We start from the raw sequence: 17,951 nt of genomic DNA, 5'->3' as shown, positions 1-17,951 counted from the left end.
CCAAGCTTGAACACTCATTTCAAAAGCTTGGTTCATTTTAAGCTCGGCTCGGCTCGGCTCGATTATCTTATCAAACAAGCTTGAACACCCCAAAGCTCGGCTCGACTCGGCTCGTTTACAGCCCTACTGAGAATTGACCCTAGATGCTCCTATTGGTGCCACTTGTGTTGTGCCCTAGGGAAGCATTACACATAGATATTTTATTGTAGAAAAAGATATTATGCTCATCCCCAGAGTTGATCCTAAACTTTGAAGGGTCCAGTGCAAAAAAACAGGTCCTTTTTATTCATATAAAGAATAATAAAATCGATGTTATAAAAATAGGAAAAATGACGATGTGGCAACACGATGATGCGACGACGACTGCTTCGGAAATCACAATGTGGGAATTGGGAAGGTATTCATAGTGGCTGGCTGAGTGGGCGAAGAGTTTGAAGGTGAGTAAAAGTATACTCTCTATGAAGATTAGAGTTTAGGAAGATAGAAATAGGAAAAGTTATGTGAAGGAGAAAAATAAGGTATACTCTGCTATTTTTTTTTTTGGGCACTTTTATATATAAAAAAATATATAATTTCAAATTTATAATTAGGTCATATTTATTTATTTTAATGAACACCAAGAATTTATTTTGTTGGTATTTATATAAAAAAATATAAAATAATTACTTAAAAAAATTGGGCCCCGCCAGAGGTGGGGCCCTATGCGATGACCTCATCTTGACAACCCTAGGGTCAACTCTACTCATCCTGTCCTCAAGTTATATAAAGGGAGGTAAATCATGAGATCATCTTATAGCCGACCGTTAAATCGTTAGAGGGTGGGAGGAATTTTTTTCCCGAAGGACATGCACCCTATTGATCTCTTACTCAATTATGACAAAATTGTCACCCTCAAATTAATTAGACATCCCGTGGGATGCTTACACGTATTCACATGTGCTTTGATACTTGATATTGTTCATGTATCTGCCCTATGCTTTGTCATATATTAATACAGAAGACATCACACATGATTTATCCCAATCGATTATGTGCAAACGTTTTTGAAAACAAGTGTGTTGCACTCAGATCCACAATCATGTTTTATATTCATATCAAAGCATGAAGATGTAAAAAAGACAGAGAGATCAAAATACAAAAATAAATTATATATATACAAATAGTGCTCACTTGTATGATCTTGTACAAAATTAATCGTGACATTTGGAACCAACAGAACTTGCATCCATCTATATGCTTCGTCCAAAGATTCCAAAGATAAAATGCATGGACGTTTAGAGCATTAAGCCATGGAAGAAGTCCAAACCCAATCCAAGACTACGAATGCCCAAGAGTACTAGGCCAATCATCCACAATGTTCTAAGTGTCTTCAAGATTCTCCAACCTAGGCCTGAGGTGAGAAGAGAAGGCTAGTTTATGATGATAGCAATAAGTCAATTTTATGTCTAAGAATAACATTCTAAAAAGGTAGCCCATAAGTAAACATTTTTTTGAAGTAGTTTACCTTGTTCTTTGTGTTGGTGCATGTTCTGCTGAATCAGTAGTGATGGATGAGTCACAAACACTGATCGTCTTGACTCCCTAAAATGCAAGGAAGATTTTTCTTTGTTTTCTTGTAGTTGAGCCTTCAGAAAATCTTCATGAGAGAAGCTATCACTATATTCGTCTTTGTCTTGACAGTATATTCTATCACGATCTTTCGATGCAGATGAGGCTTCATCTACTGATATACTCTTGAAAAAATATACGCCATTTGAATTTTTCTCTGAGTTTGTGCCAGAATTTGTGTTACCAAAACTTTGGCTATCTTCTTGATTAAGCTCATTCACTGCATTTTGTTGGCTGCCAGTGTCATTGCTCTGCTCAATGGGAATGACCAACACTCTTTTACCACAAGCGGTTGGAGTAATAGTTTGCCCTATGATTTGTTGATGAAGCCAATCTTCAATGGATGAATGCAGTTTCTCATTCGATTCTTTTGCGTTTATACCTTCCTCATTCAAACATCCATGAGGAAGAGAAGTTGTGCTTAGTGGGAATTTCTCTTTGTCAGTGAAAATGACTTGTTTAATTTCATAATCTGATGTGTCTTGACTACATACGATATCATCGTCCGGGTCTTGGGCCTCGTCCGGGTAGCTAGTAGACATGGTAATTTTTGAGTCACATTCAGACATCAAAACTGTATCATTTGCTTCGGAATGGACAGATTCAGCATAAAGCGAAGTTGTCCTTCTCGCCTTTGAAGGGATTGTTGGTTTCTTTCGTATGCTTAGATAAGGCAAGGGAACTGAATTAATCCTCTTTTGACTGCAGATTGTTGATTTCATGAATCTAGGAATCTTAGGAGATGCTTGTGTGGAGATCCTCTCATTACGAAGAATGATTGCTTCATCGAAGCGAAGTTCTTCAGATAAAGGTGGTGAATCTGTTATATCCAAATCGCGTAGCTGATCTAATCTCAGGAGAGAATTCTGTTTTTCCTTGAGCTTCTTGATTTCTCTTTGGACATCCTTTTGTTCAATTTCTAGTTCTCTTATTTTTTGCTCCAGCTTAGTCATTTCAACCTCTTTCCTAGCTTGCATTTCCTGTTTTCAAGTTAAATGAATTTGATACCTTCAAAATTCAATGATACAATGAGAGAGTATATTCAAAGACAACCAAGAAATTCATATAATTAGGTATGTATGAGAAAGAGTCTTCAATGAAACGTGTCAATGTATATATAAACGACAGAATAGTATATACATTGCATCTATTAATCAAACAATAAAATAAATATATATTCACGAGGTAATATTCAAAAGATAATATATATATATAAAAGGATTTTATACGTTAAAATAAGGACCTGGTAGCGGCGGAATCCATGTCACGATCCCCGACGGGTTCACCCCCTGGGCTATAGTGTGAGTGGGTCCAGGCGGCCGGAGGGCACCGGCGGTGGATAGATGGCCGACGGCCGGGCGCGCCCATGCCGCGATCCCCAACAGGTTCACCCCCTGGGCTATAGTGTGGGTTGACCCAGGCGGCCGGAGGTTGCCGGCGGACTCATCCGCGATCTACAAAAGTTGATTTTTTTAATATTTTTTTTATTTTTTAAATATAAGTTTTTCTCTCGTCGAAATTGTTCACCACGCCTCCTTGCCCGCCAGCCATCCGCTCACCGCGCCTCCTCGTTATTTATGTGAAGGATGGTTGAAAAGCAAGTGAAAAAAAAATGAACTCCATGGTGAATGAAAGTTTAGTCCCATATTAAAAGTTTTGTTTGTACTTTATTTGGAATCACAACTTTTTTTTATTGTAAGTATGTATAGATGAGAGACTCTCTTCAACTCAAAATTTGAATTTTTAGGTCACCATTTAACCTTATTTAACCTAATTTTATGTAAAATACCTAATTTTAGGTAAAATTATTCAATTACCAAATTTTAAATAAAAATAATTAAAATTTAATTAATTAACAACCTTAAACTCACTATTATATCAATTAATAATCGATTAAAATTATTTTTATTCTATTGAGATTATTTTTTTAATCAATTGAGATTTTTTTCTTACTTGATTAAGTTTTCAATCGAAAACAAATTCTTTTATTTCTAAACAGTCCGTACTGTTTCGTAAAAATACTGTTTCGACGAAACCGTCGTTATTTTATTTTATTTTTAAAATACTGTTTATGCAATTTTTTTTCTTTTCCTCTAGGTTGAAACAGTTACGTTGAAAAAAAAATAAATTGCTTTTCCCACCCACTGACAGCCCACCTCCCTTTCTCTCCCCTGTTAAATGACCGTTTTACCCCCCTCTTCTTTAAAATATCAAGTTATTTTATTTTTTTTCCAATTTTATTTACTTTCTTAGTTTTATTTTTTTCCAATTTTATTTACTTTTTAGTTTTATTTTTTAAAATAAATTTTGTTTATTATTTTTTCATCAATTTTTTATCCATATTTTACTTTTAATTTTTTTTATAAATAAAAACTCCTAAAATTTACTATCTAAAAAAATAAAGATTATAAGATATTGAATCCTCTATCCCAATATCACTTGTCCCCATGTCCCATTCATTACCCTAGCCCATCGTCGACGGCACTGTCGGTGACCTCCGGCCACCACCCCGATTAAAACTATATCCTAGGAGGAAAGTGAATGCGGTCGCCATCAACATGATCAACCCCGAAATTTGACTAGATTTGAGTAAACTTTTCTTCGTCGATGATCTGAGTCCCTATTTAAATTCGGCCGAATTTCGACGTCAATCGCCCTGATAGCGACCCCGGTTCACCTTCCCTTAGGGTATAGTTTTGGTCGGGGTGACGACCAGAGGCCGCTAGTAATGAGCTCGAGGCAACAAGTGGAATAGGAAGACAGAAAAAATTGAGGACAAAAGATCCAATCTCATATTATAAATATAAAAAAAGCATGACAATTTTGTCGAGAAAATACTTAAAAAATAAAAAAATGGTATAAAGGTAAATAATATGATGAGACTGAGAAGGGAGTGTGTGAAAAAATCTACTACTTAAAAATAAACAAAAGATTATAAATATATAATAAAAAAATTAAAAGAATTAAAATTATAAAAAAATTGATTAAAAAAACAAAAATCAATAAAATAAAACAAAACAAAATAAAACGTGGCACTGTCCCTCAATATATATTAATTTCACACGCGCGCGCGCACATATATATATATATATATAATATATATATATATATATATATATATATATATATATATATATATATATATATAATTTTTATTTTTATACTATTTAAATTTTTACAAATAAAAAAACTCTTAAAATCTAAGATAAAAAATAAACAAAGATTAAGATATATAATAAAAAATTATTCAAAAAATAAAAGTGATAAAAAATAAAATTAGTTAAAAGAACAGAACTAATTAAAAAAATTTAAAAAAAAAGACGTGAATAAAAAAACGTGGATGAGAAATAAGGAAAAGGGTAGAAAGGTAAATATGATTATATTTTATGATGGGCCCGGGGAGGAGAGGATGTCAGTGGGGTGGAAAAAGTAGCTCTCTGAAAAAAAAAAAAAAAAAAAAAAAAACAATTAAGTGTTTCAACGTGAAATACTGAATGGAAAAAAATATATTAAATATTTTTTTTAATGTGCCAATAATTATTTAGTATTAAATCATATTATTTAATTATAAAATTTATAAGAAGCTCTAGTTTTTAAAGATAGGGTTATATATAATCATATAGTCGCATATTACTTTCAAATTAATTAGAATAATTGATTGAATCATACCAATCGATTAAGAATCTTAATTTTATGTTGTTTTGTCCCCGGGATCATGGTGTCGCGGTAGGGCATCCAGGTTGTCTCCCAAGCACCCGCGGTTCGAACCCCAGCTACGGCATTTTTGCAGTAATTTTTCCTCCAAATGGGGAGGGGGGATGTAATCAAAGGATATTGGGCTTCTGGCTGGTCGCCGCTTGCGCTTCCCGATTTACCCTGGTGGCCGGTGGGAAACTTCCGTGGGACCGGGCCGGTCACCCCAGAGATAGTCAATGAGGCTAACTAGGATTATCATTTTTAATTTTATATTGTTTTAGTTTCTTATGGGAGAATTCTATATATAATCATATAGTCGCATATAGTAGGCTTTCAGATTAATTGGGATAATCGATTGGATCATACCAATCGATTACCATAAGATATTAATCGATTAAAAATCCTAATTTTATGTTGTTAAGGCTGATTAAGTAATTTCTATTCGAATTAATTTTCTAAAATTTTCTTGTGTCTATCTACACGTATATCTATACTAAAAGTAATTGGCCTAAAAGAATGTTATTTTTATGTCATATATATGCACAAGGTAGCTTACAACTATGAAACAAAATATTATTTTGTTCAGATTATGCACAAAATATATTTGCCCAAAGGAAGAAATATTATGTGGCTGATTAAGGTTGTTGTGAGCTATAGACAAAAATATAACTCATATAAAATATCATATTATATGCACAATGGGTCGGCATAAAGGAAGACACATTGTATGACTGATTAAAGTTTGAGTTATATATAGAGTATCGCTAATAAATAATGTGTCGATCCAAAGGAAGACATATTGCATTATACTTGGTATCTCATAAATAACGCATTTATGTACATTTAAAATTTTATTTTATTTGCATTATTTTATGGTGTTTATATATTCTTGGCTTTAGTTAAATCGTGAGCTTAAATAAATTTCTCTTTGTAATTTCAGTGCCATCTGTAACTCCCAACATTAATAACATCTTAACACTAACTAGTTCGAAATTTGCTAAATGAAAATAATACATGATCGTAGTTTTAGGTTGCATGGACTTAGACTCTGCATTAAGGAATGATCACCCCGCACCTCTGATCAGTGCTAGCACTATAGAGCAGATGATTGAATTTCAGCTATGGGAGAAATGAAATCGCATGTATCTGAGTATCATGAGACTTTCCATACCATCACTAATAAAGAGCTCAATACAAAGGGAGGAGATACTAGGAGTTTTCTGAACCAATTGGCAGACCGATTCATCTCAAATGAAAAGGTCGAGACTACCACACTTCTTATGAAGTTGGTAACTATGGGGTACAATGGTAAAGGAAACATAAGGGAGTACATTATCGAGCTGCCCAATATAATGACAAGTCTGAAAGCACTAAAACTCGATATGTCTGAGGGTATGTTAGTGCATTTCGTTTTGATGTCTCTGCCTGCACAGTTCACTCCTTTTAAGATATCATATAATACTCAAAAGAAAAAGTGGACATTGAATGAACTTATTACTCAGTGTATGCAAAAGGAGGTGAGATTAAAGATTGAGATATTTGAGAGTGCTCACTTAGCATCTGGTTCTCAAAGTGCAGCAAAAAGCGAAAGACGATCAATAACAAAGGAAAAGAAAAACAAATTACATATTCTGGAGGCAATGACCATAAAGAGCACAAGAAGCAGGGTAAGGAATCTACTTGTTTCTTTTACAAGAAGAAAGGTCATACGAAAAAAGACTATCTCAAGTACACCAACCGACGTGTAAAGAAAGGTAAACTTCTCAAATTTGTTAGTTCGAAAATCAATTTAGCTATTGTATCCACTGACACTTGGTGGATAGATATTGATGCTACTACTCACATAAGTGTCACTATATAGAATTGTCTCAAGAGCCGACTTCTGCTTGATGGTGAAAGCTCAAGTACACCAACCGGCGTGTAAAGAAAGGTAAACTTCTCAAATTTGTTAGTTCGAAAATCAATTTAGCTATTGTATCCACTGACACTTGGTGGATAGATATTGATACTACTACTCACATAAGTGTTACTATATAGACTTGTCTCAAGAGGCAACTTCCGCTTGATGGTGAAAGATACATCTATACGGGATATGGAAAGAAGGTTGCAGTTAAATCTATAGGTGTTTTTAGACTTATTTAGGAACTGATGTCTATTTAGATTTAGAAAATACTTTTATTGTACTATCTTTCAAATAGAATTTAATTTTAATTTCTTGTTTGGACAAATCAAATTATTCTTGTTTATATGGAAATGGAATGTTTAATATTTTCTTTAATTCAGTTTTGATTGATAATGGTTCAATGGTTGATAAGCTTTATAAATTAAACATCTTTACTCCTACGGTTAACAATGTAATAATGCATAGTATATGTACGAAACGTAAATTGACTGACTAAAATTCTTCCATGTTATATCATAGGCGTTTAGGATATATATATATAAATAACACCTAGAAAGGTTAATGTCACATGAAATTTTCGATTCCCTTGACGTGCCAGACTTTGATATCTACATAGAGTGTGTTAAGGGGAAGACCACTAACAAAAGGAACAATGGGGCTAGCCATTGTAGTGACATTTTAAAGTTAATATATACAGACATTTGTGGACCATTCCCTAAGACATCTTGAAATAGACACACATATTTTACTAGTTTAATAGACAACTATTACAGATTTGGTTATCTATACCTTATTCATGAGAAGTCACAATCTTTGAACATGCTTAAAATTTCAAAGTTGAAGTTGAACTTCAACTAGGTAAGAAAATTAAAGTCGTCTGATCTGACCGTGGAGGTGAATATTACGGTCGATATGATGGATCATGTGAACAATGTCCAGGACCTTTTGCGAATTACTTTGCTGATTATGGGATTATGCATCAGTATACCATATATGGTACTCCCAATCAGAATGGTGTACCTGAACGTAGCAATCGTACCCTAAAAGATATGATAAGAAGTATGATGACTTTCACTTTTCTACCAGAGTCTTTGTGGGGTGAAGCACTAAAGACTGTAGTTTAACTACTTAATAGAGTTCTTAGTAAGGTAGTAACTAAAATCTCATTTGAGATATGGACTAGTAGAAAGCCTAGCATTAGTCTGGGGTTGTCTAGCTGAAGCTAGACCGTACAGGCCTAACAAAAGAAAACTAGACTCAAGAACAGTTAGTTGTAATTTTATAGGTTACTCTAAAAAATCAAAGAAGTATAAATTTTATGATCCCTCTAAGAGATCTTTCTTCGAAACGAGAAACACTAAATTCATTGAGGATAGTGGGAGTGATAAAATCAGGGAAGTATCTTTTGAGAAAAGCATTGGCGATCCTCCTATGATCACTACTAGTACGATCAGTAGCAGTATGATTATTATACTACATATTATGGGTATCACACATATAATGAGTATAGTAAATCAAGATATTCTCATGACCTCTCCAATGCAATTGGAGGGGTCTACCACTAAAATTGAAATATTACCTTATATTGATGAGCAAGTATCTCAATCATCTCAAATACAAGTGCCTTTAAGGCGATCCACAAGGGGACAGAGAACCATTAATTCTCGTGATTATGTTTATCTCCAAGAGCATGATTTTGAGATAGGGTTGGAAAGTGATCCTACATCTTTCCAAAAAGTCAAACAATGCTCTAACCCTGAATGGTGAATTATCGCTATGTAAGAAGAGTTGAAGTCTATGCAGACAATGACGTTTGAGAACTTGTTAAATTGCCTGAAGGTAAGAAGCCCGTTGGTTGTAAATAGATATTTAAAACCAAGTGGAATTCAAGGGGCAATGTCGACAAGTATAAGGTGTTGGGGTTGCAAGGTTGCAAGGTTGCAAACATAGTCTCATATTGAAAACACATGGAAAAAATCATGGGTTTATAAGAGAAAAAGATATCTCCATTGGTATGAGGCCTTTTGGGTAGAGCCCAAGAGCAAAGTCATGAGGGTCTAGGCCCAAAGTGGACAATATCATGTCATTGTGGAGATATCTAAATTCTTTTCGATCCAACAATTGATATCAGAGCCCGGACTGCCAGAAGGTTTAATCGCCGACTGTGCACAAGAGCTATGGTCTGATTGAGCCATGTGGGTACAATATTGACCTCGAACAAAGAAAGTGGGGGCTCCTATGTTCGGATCAAGAGGACCAGACACCAGGCAAAAAGTCCTAGTTGCGGCTAGGCAAGGAAGTCCTAGTAGGTCGGGTGGACCGAGGGGCAGAAAGACCTGGTGGGTCGAGGATCGGACATGGGAAGCCTATGGTCCTTTGTTTGAAGGGGGGATTGTTGGGGTTGCAAGGTTGCAAACATATTCCCATATTGAAAATACATGGAAAAGATCATGGGTTTATAAGAGAAAAAGATATCTCCATTGGTATGAGACCTTTTGGGTAGAGCCCAAGAGCAAAGCCATGACGGCCTAGGCCCAAAGTGGACAATATCATGCCATTGTGGAGATATCTAAATTCTTTTCGATCCAACATAAGGTTCGTCTTATTACTAAAGGATTCAATTAAAAAGAAGACACTGATTACAAGAAAACTTTCTCACCTTTGTCGACAAAAGACTCCCTTAGAGTAATCATGGCACTTGTAGCTCATTATGATTTAGAGTTACATCAAATGGACGTAAAGACTACATTCATCAATGGAGACATAGAGGAATTTACATATATGATGCAACCAGAGAACTTTGAGTCTAATGACTCAAATCACCTAGTATATAGATTAAAGAAGTTCATTTATGATTTAAACAGGCATTCCATCAGTGGTATCGAAAATTTAATCAAGTGGTTACCTCATATGATTTTAAAGAGAACCCTGTTGATCAGTCATATATGTCAAGTTCAGTGGAAGTAAGTTTGTTATACTTATTTTGTACATGGACGATAGATTGCTTGCGAGCAATAATAAGATTCTGCTGCTTCAAACCAAGTCATTTCTATCTAGTAATTTTGAAATGAAAGATCTTGGTGCAATATTTTTTTTAGACATACAGATCTATCGTGCTATCAGAACAAGCCTATATTGAAAAGCTACTTATAAGGTATGGTATGCAGAACTGTACACCCGGTGACACACCTATGTCAAGAGGTAACAAGTTCAGCCTGTAGCAGTTTCCACAATTTGAACTTGAAATAAAGGAGATGGAAAAATTCTCATATGCGTCAGCAGTGGGAAATCTCATGTATGCACAAGTTTGTACTCGACTAGATATATCATTTATAGTGTGAATGTTAGGCAGATATGTTAATAACCCAAGAACGTCACACTGGAAAACGATAAAGAGAGTGATGCGGTATTTGTAAAGAACTAAAGGACATATGCTCACGTATCAAAGATCAGATCAACCGGAGGTGATTGGATATTCATACTCCGATTTTACTGGATGCTTGGATAGCAGGAGGTCTACCTCTGGTTATATTTTCATGCTTGTTGGAGGGGTTATATCTTGGAAGAGCGTCAAGCAGATACTAGTTGTCACTTCTACTATGGAGGTAGAGTGGCTAGCATGCTATAACATCCAATCATGGGATTTGGCTGCGGAACTTCGTCACAACATTACAGATCATTGATGGCATTGACAGGCTACTGAAGATCTATTATGATAATAAAGTCGTAGAACTTTATGCTAAGAACAACTGCAGTTTGTTGAAGTCCAAGCACATCAACATCAAGTTTCTAGCGGTTAAAAAAAGAGTTCAGAGTTGTCAGATCACAGTAAAGTACATCAGTACAGATTCCATGTTGGTCAATCCACTCACCAAAGGCTTGGTGCCTAAGGTGTTTCATGCACATGTTGCGGATATGAGAGCCCTTCTTATGGAAGAAGAACTCATCTAGTAGGAGTTTGTATTTATTTTATTGCTCTATGTTGATTAATAAAGAGAAATAGTTGTTTTGATTATTGTACGTACTTAAAGTTCAAAACATTCATGGGTATTTTGTTTGTTTAACACTTTGAATAAAATATGTCATGATTTATTGCTACTGTTTAACATTTGGTGTTTGTAAATATGATATATAGGTTCCTTTGGAATCATAAAGTTGATCATGATTTGCTATTGTAGTTTAACATAAAGTATTTTGTAAATATGATCAGACTCTTTTGAGTCATCCTTGGACCAGTTTGAAATTGACGTGTATTGATCATATTTCATGTAATTTCCACTCTACACATCCACATCTTGATCTATATCGTTAATGATATTGGTATTGTGATTACTGTTGGGGCTTATTACGATTATATACAGTAACTATGACCTCTTTAGTCTTATACCAATGAAATTAATGAACTAGATTGCTTACATAGGTATTTTGTACTAATAAAGTTTGATATCAACTATAGTTTTACTTGTATTTCATACACAACTCACATATATATATATATATATATATATATATATATATATATATATATATATAGTGAATATGATCCGAACCCTTTAAAGTGATTTAACTTATGTTTAGTGGGTTTCGAGTTATTGGATGTGGGATGAATGTATAGAACCCTTTAGTCCGATCTGTTATCATCTATGGGCTGATAAACAGATTGATTGCCTATACAAGGAGAGGTCCCAAGGGTTTAGGGTATCATCTTGACCTAATTTCTTATTCACTATTGACAAGAAATTTTTTTGTGTCGTCATCCCCTAAGTCCCTTGGAAGATCCTCCTTTATTTGGTTCCACTTCTTTTTCTTCCTCAGAATCTTCTAAACAATGATAAAAGATAAAGATATGACTCTTCATTAGGTTATTTGTCATTATGTTTATATATTTATTTTCTTATGTCATGTTTTCGATGAAAACGAAGATTCATCTTCATATATTCTTGTATTTACTATATACGAATTCTTATACAACTCTTAGAATCCATGCGACTTAGATTTACCAGAACTATCATTAAATTCTATAATTTTATTATGTCCGACTCCATCAATAGCTTTACATGAAGTTCGACATAGGATAAGGTTGGTGCACAGAAGTTCAAATAGCGAGTCATGCGTTAACTTTGTCTAGTAGATATGGAAGATAGAGTAGAGATATAGAAAGTGCAGTTTGATGAAAATGGAAGAAACGTTACCGGTGATTCTTTGCTATCTAAGTGTATGCTTCCTGCTCGTGCAGCGAAACCCAAGGAACAAATGGTTTCACATAAATCTTCTTCTTTGGGGCTGACATGAACGAACATTAAGGTTTTGGAGTCAAATCCTACCATGAAAAAGGGCATAATTAAGTGAGAAGTCTCAATGGTCAGTTAACCATGCATGATTTTGCTTGTCATGAGAAATTTAATTTTACCAAGTGAATCTCTCAGAACTTGTGTAAGCTTGCTGTTCCTGTGCGATGTGAAAGAATCAATCTCAATCTCAATCTTCAAAGTCTATTCAAGTCTGAATTAAGGGAAAGATTGAGATAGATATATAATTAACATGCCTGTATGGCACATGACTCTTCTTGTGTTGCAGTGCGCTGATGACATCTCCAAGGGCTGACAAGGAAAGATTAATGGCCTTTCCTTCTTCCAATCTTCTGCCCGTTGCTTGTGTCTTCAAAAGCCTCTCACTTCCACCCAAATCAATCATCCAAATCTTATTCACCCCTTTTCGCCTCTCCGGCGCACCAGCACAGGCTATTGATATGCAGATAAGACTGTCCTGCGCACAAATTGAAATCAAGTTTTTGCTCCAATCCTACTTGCAGCCATAAGTTAAATAACAATGCATAGAATAATTACCAGTGAGATCTACTTGAGTTTAAATTGGATTTGGTAGCACCCGTCGACCGTGACCTTTTCCCAAGATTGTACAATGTTTTAACTTGCTCAAAGTTGTGAACCTCAACAGACACTAGATTCTCTATCTCCACACCTCCATTTGAGTTCATTTGTATTGAAAGGCTGTAGACAATACACAATTTGAAATGCATATAGATAGATAGATAGATATATTTGGGATGTCAGTGTTCCTACGCCGGTGGTTTTCTTTGTTTGGAGCTTCGCGGAACAAGTAGATCTCTCAGGCCACCCATGTAGATCTCTAGCATGCTGAAATTGAACTGGAATGTATGGTTGCTTTCCAATGCTTGCTGAAACAGTGCTTGGATCCCACGAATCACAATACCTGGATTGCTTCTGCTTCCTTCCTGCACAAATCATTTTTTTTTCAGGCTAATCGAACAGCATCATGAAAAATTTGACAATCTTACCATGCTATAGGTTTTTCCTGTCCCGGTCTGCCCGTAAGCAAAGATGCATACGTTATACCCATCCAAGGCGGATTTTATCACTGGCTCAATTTCAGAAAACACTTCCTCTGCAATTTATGAAAAAAAGCAAAATGTTCATCGTTTTAATTATGCTCGACAATTCTACATGAATGCGGACGTCTCTCGATCGTATCACCTTGTGTTGACTGTGGATGGAACACCTTGTCGAAATTGTACTGCTTGCTCCTTCTGTCACCAACCCTCAAGAGCAACCTTGTTGAATCCGGAGTGAGAAGGGAAGGTGGAGAAATCCTGCAGCTCTCTTCGGGCAGCAAAGGCCTCACGCGGCAAAATACTCGAATGTTTCCTGCGCCAAGAAAAGTTTGAGTTGTTTCTATGAGACCCAGCATCGAATTCCAGGATCCGAGCTGCTGCCGCTACCTTTTAGATCAAGGAAATCATTTAGTGTTTGTCTCCTCTGTATCGCTATTTCTTTCAGTTGAGATCGAAGGGAATCTAGCTCAGCTACACGAAACAAAAAGGAAGAAGAGAAATTACAAGGAAGTACTCGTGGCAAGAAAGTACAAAAAATATTGCCTTTTGATGAACCTTGAATCTTTGTAAATTCCATGTCGTCGCCGTTCGACTTGCTTTCTTGCAGCTCCTTGATTATGCAGCAAACTGATTCGAACCAATAATCAGTGAGCTTGGAGTTGAATCGACGAAGCGAATGGATGGAGTCGGGCAGGCTTTGGAAAGCGTCGCTCGAATCTTTGTCCACTGCTCCGTCCATTTTAGTGCAAAAGGAAGAGAGCAATTGGCAGTTGGTAGTTATATCCACGAGCACCCAATCTGTTCCAAGAAAGATGAGAAATGATAATTTTATCTCCCGTCTCATGTGCAAGGCAGGCGATCGAGATACAAATCCCACCAAACTCCAAGGAATTAGGCTACCTTACCGAGAAGAAAAGTTCAATCCTAGCTACTCCAAACTCCCGATTGCATTCTTCTTTCCCAGTCAAAATTAATCTTTGACCTTGCATGTATTCATTAAACTAAAAGCAACACCGGGTCAAGATGATACTCATGGATAGAAACTTGCGTGATCACAAGAAATTTAATATTGAGGCATCTATGGTTACTATGTCAATCAGAAAGTGACATGAGAGTAGGCGAGCAGAGTTACAGGACAAAGGCTTCCCAACGCACATAAAGTTTCCCCGAGTCCGTCTATTCTTGGATATACGTCGAATAAATGAAAATTATTTGTAAATTGAGAGCGAATTAGCAATTTTATTTGTAGGAGGAAGTTGCAAATATGTAAGAAGGTCAATGTGGAATTTGGAACTGCAATCGGAGTATCGATAGCATAGTGGTCATCGGTGGAACTCCCACGGCAAATTTAAAAAGCATATAGAATATGGCGGGTTACTCGTTGTCTTTGTTTTAAATTATTGTTTGGAATAGCAAATATTTCCAGTGGATGTATTCTGATAATATGTTGTTCTGCTTGGTCGCATATCGGCATCCATAAATGAGTGCTTTCAAACACGACAAAATTGACTACTAATCTAAGGTTTAACTTGATCATCATATCACATGTATTTAAAGCAGCATTGCTATCTCAGTACAAGGGTGCTAAGGGGAAGGGGTCTTGTAAGGTGCTTTTCTTTCTCGTCTCAATGATCGTCCTTTTTCCGATACAGAATTGAATTGAATTGATATGGTGTGATGGCATGGGACGAACCCCACCACAGCACAAGATTTAACCCGTGAACACTAACACAACAAGCTGAGGCTGAAGAATATAATTAATGTCCCACTTGCGGTGGAGTGGGGACTGAGGAGCTACTGCCGAACCCCAAACAGATCAGGTATCTCACTGCTGACAGTGTGACTGTACCAATTTAATACTGTTGTTTTGGGGGCACATGGCTCTGCTCTTCTGCATTTATAGTATTATATGACCCTATTTATTGCGAAATAAATTTCCTTGAGCATATGAAATGAGGACGTCAGGCAAACTGACACACATTCACCCACAAACATATTACATTTATGCGTCCTACTTGTTTACACAGTTGTTACCTATGTAAATGGATACTTTAATAACTTTTGTGCTTGATTCCTCGATAAAGGATCATTGTACTAAGCAAATGTCCTCCTTAATTGCCTTCTTCTACCCAGCATGAGGTCATTCTAGAGGAATAGTTAAGATAATGATTTCATTACTTTAACATAATGTATTTATAGATACCCCTATGGATTGATTGATGTAGTTAGTACTTGTATAGATGATTACTTCAATAGATTTTAAAATTTATTTCCAATGAGTGTGCAAAATATGGGTGTCTAATCTTCCTCATGCAAAGTATCGTTATGCTAGATTAAATACCCTCATAATTTACCTCCTTCTAGATCTATGGAATTGTCCTAGAAGGACCATTAAAGTGACGATTTTATCAAATTCTCCACGCTATTCTACCCTCAACTTTTTGTCGTCGGCTCGTTGCCTTCAACCTCCTTCCACTAGATGTTTACAGTGGCAGCGTTGAAGGCTTGAAGCATGGGCTAGGGTTTGTAAACATTATGGTTATGCACTTAAACGGTTAGTAAAAAGAGCAGGGATGGGTGATGACTTAACCCAAATAGCCCAATAGAATATAACCTATTAACCATTAATAAGTATATATAAAAAATAAATATATAATAAATTAAATAAAATCTTGCAAACGACTCGCAAACACTCAAAGAAACAATTGTAGATTTGAATTCTGCTTGAAAACATTATCGAGCATGTTCGAGTTCTGCTCGAGCTCTATAATTCCAAATGTGAATCAAATATTATTCGAACCATCTCAAAACTTTGAGTTCCCGATTATGCCAATAAGATTTTGCATCTAGGGTTTAGGGGTAAGTTTAGGAGTGTAATTGAGCCAAACCGAGTCAAACTCTTGAATGTTTGAGTTTGGCTTGTTTATAATCGAGCTAAGCTCAAACTTTATTTAACGAATATATTCATGGCTCACGAGCTTATTCGAGCTCTTATCGAGCCTAAATGAGCTTAATAAATATAAATTATAAATTTAAATATTCATTAAAAATTAATTTTCAAATTTAGAAAAAAGTATAGTATTCTTATTAAAATTTATAATTTTATTCTAATAAAGAAATTTAATATATTTGTTTATATGTTTCATAAGTAGAGTGTAAAATCTATAAATTTAATATCAAAACTATTTTTTTATTTAAAAGTTGATTCATGAGCTTAACGAACATATTCACGAGTTAACGAGCTAAATATTGTGAAGCTTGAGCTTAGTTTGTTTATCTTAATGAGCCTCATATTAAACGAGTTCAAACAGGCTTTTAGCGAATCAAGTTTCGAATAGCTCATGAGCGGCTTGGTTCATTTACACCCCTAGTTAAGTTATAGTATTAAGCACAAAATAATTTTCAAATCAAAAAAATATTGAGATGTGCATAGGGTATGCGGCATAAAGTATATAGGGTAACATTGCGCTTTCTCTCTATATATAATACTGATATCCTGTGCGCCACACAATGCGTGATTATGAGCACACAGGATATCAACTACGTTTTTATTTTTTAAAATTTTGGATTAAAAAAATATTATGCACTCTAAATATTATATCATAAATCCTAAATCTTAAAAAATATTTTAAAAAATTATGCAAGCTGAATACCATACCCTAAATACTAAACCCTAAATCCTAATTCCTAAACCCAAAGCTTTAAAAAAATCTAAACAAAAAAAATTACGCGTCATAAATACTATATATTATACCCCATGAGCTTTTTTTTTTATTTTAATTTTTTTAGGTTGAACATCATAACTCAATCCCTAAATTCTGTGCCTCCAATCCATTCGAGACGTCTCAATTGATGCAAGAGTTTTTTTTTCATCTACGCCTCGAGTGTTTTTTTTTCATTTTTTTGTTTATTTTTTATTTTAGTTAGGTTTAAGGCAATTAGATTTTTGCCTTTAGGTTTCATGGATTGGGTTATAGTTTCAAGCTAAAAAAATTCAAACACAAAAATTTGGATACTCACATGGTATAGTATGTAGTATTTAGGGTGCATAATTTTTTTGTTAGCTTTGGGTTTAGGATTTAGGATTTGTGATTTAGTGTTTAGGGTACGTATTTTGTTTTTAGGATTTAGAATTTAGAATTTAGGATATAATATTTAGGGTTGTAGTATTTTTTAATTTGAAATTATATATATATATAACATCACTCTTTGTTGCTTCAATAGGTCTTGGAATCAATTCCCAGTATGTGTAAAAATATCTCCGTTGGTGTTTGACCTCCCCATGTAAAGGGTCGTTGTGTTAGGACAAATTATATCTTCATGATTTAATCCCTTCCAGAGAGTGTGGGGTCACCTTGGAATGACCACTAAGAT

General features: G+C 35.1%; 1 protein-coding gene across 2 annotated transcripts; it reads right to left on the bottom strand.

Moving 5' to 3' along the window:
* Positions 1–1,091: 1,091 nt before the first annotated feature.
* Positions 1,092–14,573, bottom strand: LOC122008617 (kinesin-like protein KIN-14B). Of its 2 annotated transcripts, XM_042564413.1 has the most exons (12): positions 14,483–14,573; positions 14,133–14,375; positions 13,965–14,048; positions 13,720–13,890; positions 13,524–13,630; positions 13,288–13,460; positions 13,054–13,215; positions 12,753–12,968; positions 12,618–12,655; positions 12,400–12,527; positions 1,505–2,588; positions 1,092–1,390 (listed from the first exon to the last, which is right to left on the bottom strand). In XM_042564413.1, the coding sequence occupies exons 2-12, from the start codon at positions 14,314–14,316 to the stop codon at positions 1,275–1,277; spliced, it is 2,463 nt and encodes an 820-aa protein (XP_042420347.1). In that variant the 5' UTR covers positions 14,317–14,375; positions 14,483–14,573; the 3' UTR covers positions 1,092–1,274. The 2 variants fall into 2 exon arrangements, with proteins under 2 accessions (XP_042420347.1, XP_042420346.1); XM_042564412.1 differs by lacking the exon at positions 14,483–14,573 and having other exon boundaries at positions 14,133–14,439.
* Between the last annotated feature and the right edge of the window lie 3,378 nt (positions 14,574–17,951).

Source organism: Zingiber officinale, chromosome 8A (genome assembly GCF_018446385.1).
Source record: "Zingiber officinale cultivar Zhangliang chromosome 8A, Zo_v1.1, whole genome shotgun sequence".
Taxonomy (NCBI): Eukaryota; Viridiplantae; Streptophyta; class Magnoliopsida; order Zingiberales; family Zingiberaceae; genus Zingiber; species Zingiber officinale.
Note: the sequence above shows the minus strand (reverse complement) of the source record. Positions and strands in the feature narration are given on the sequence as shown.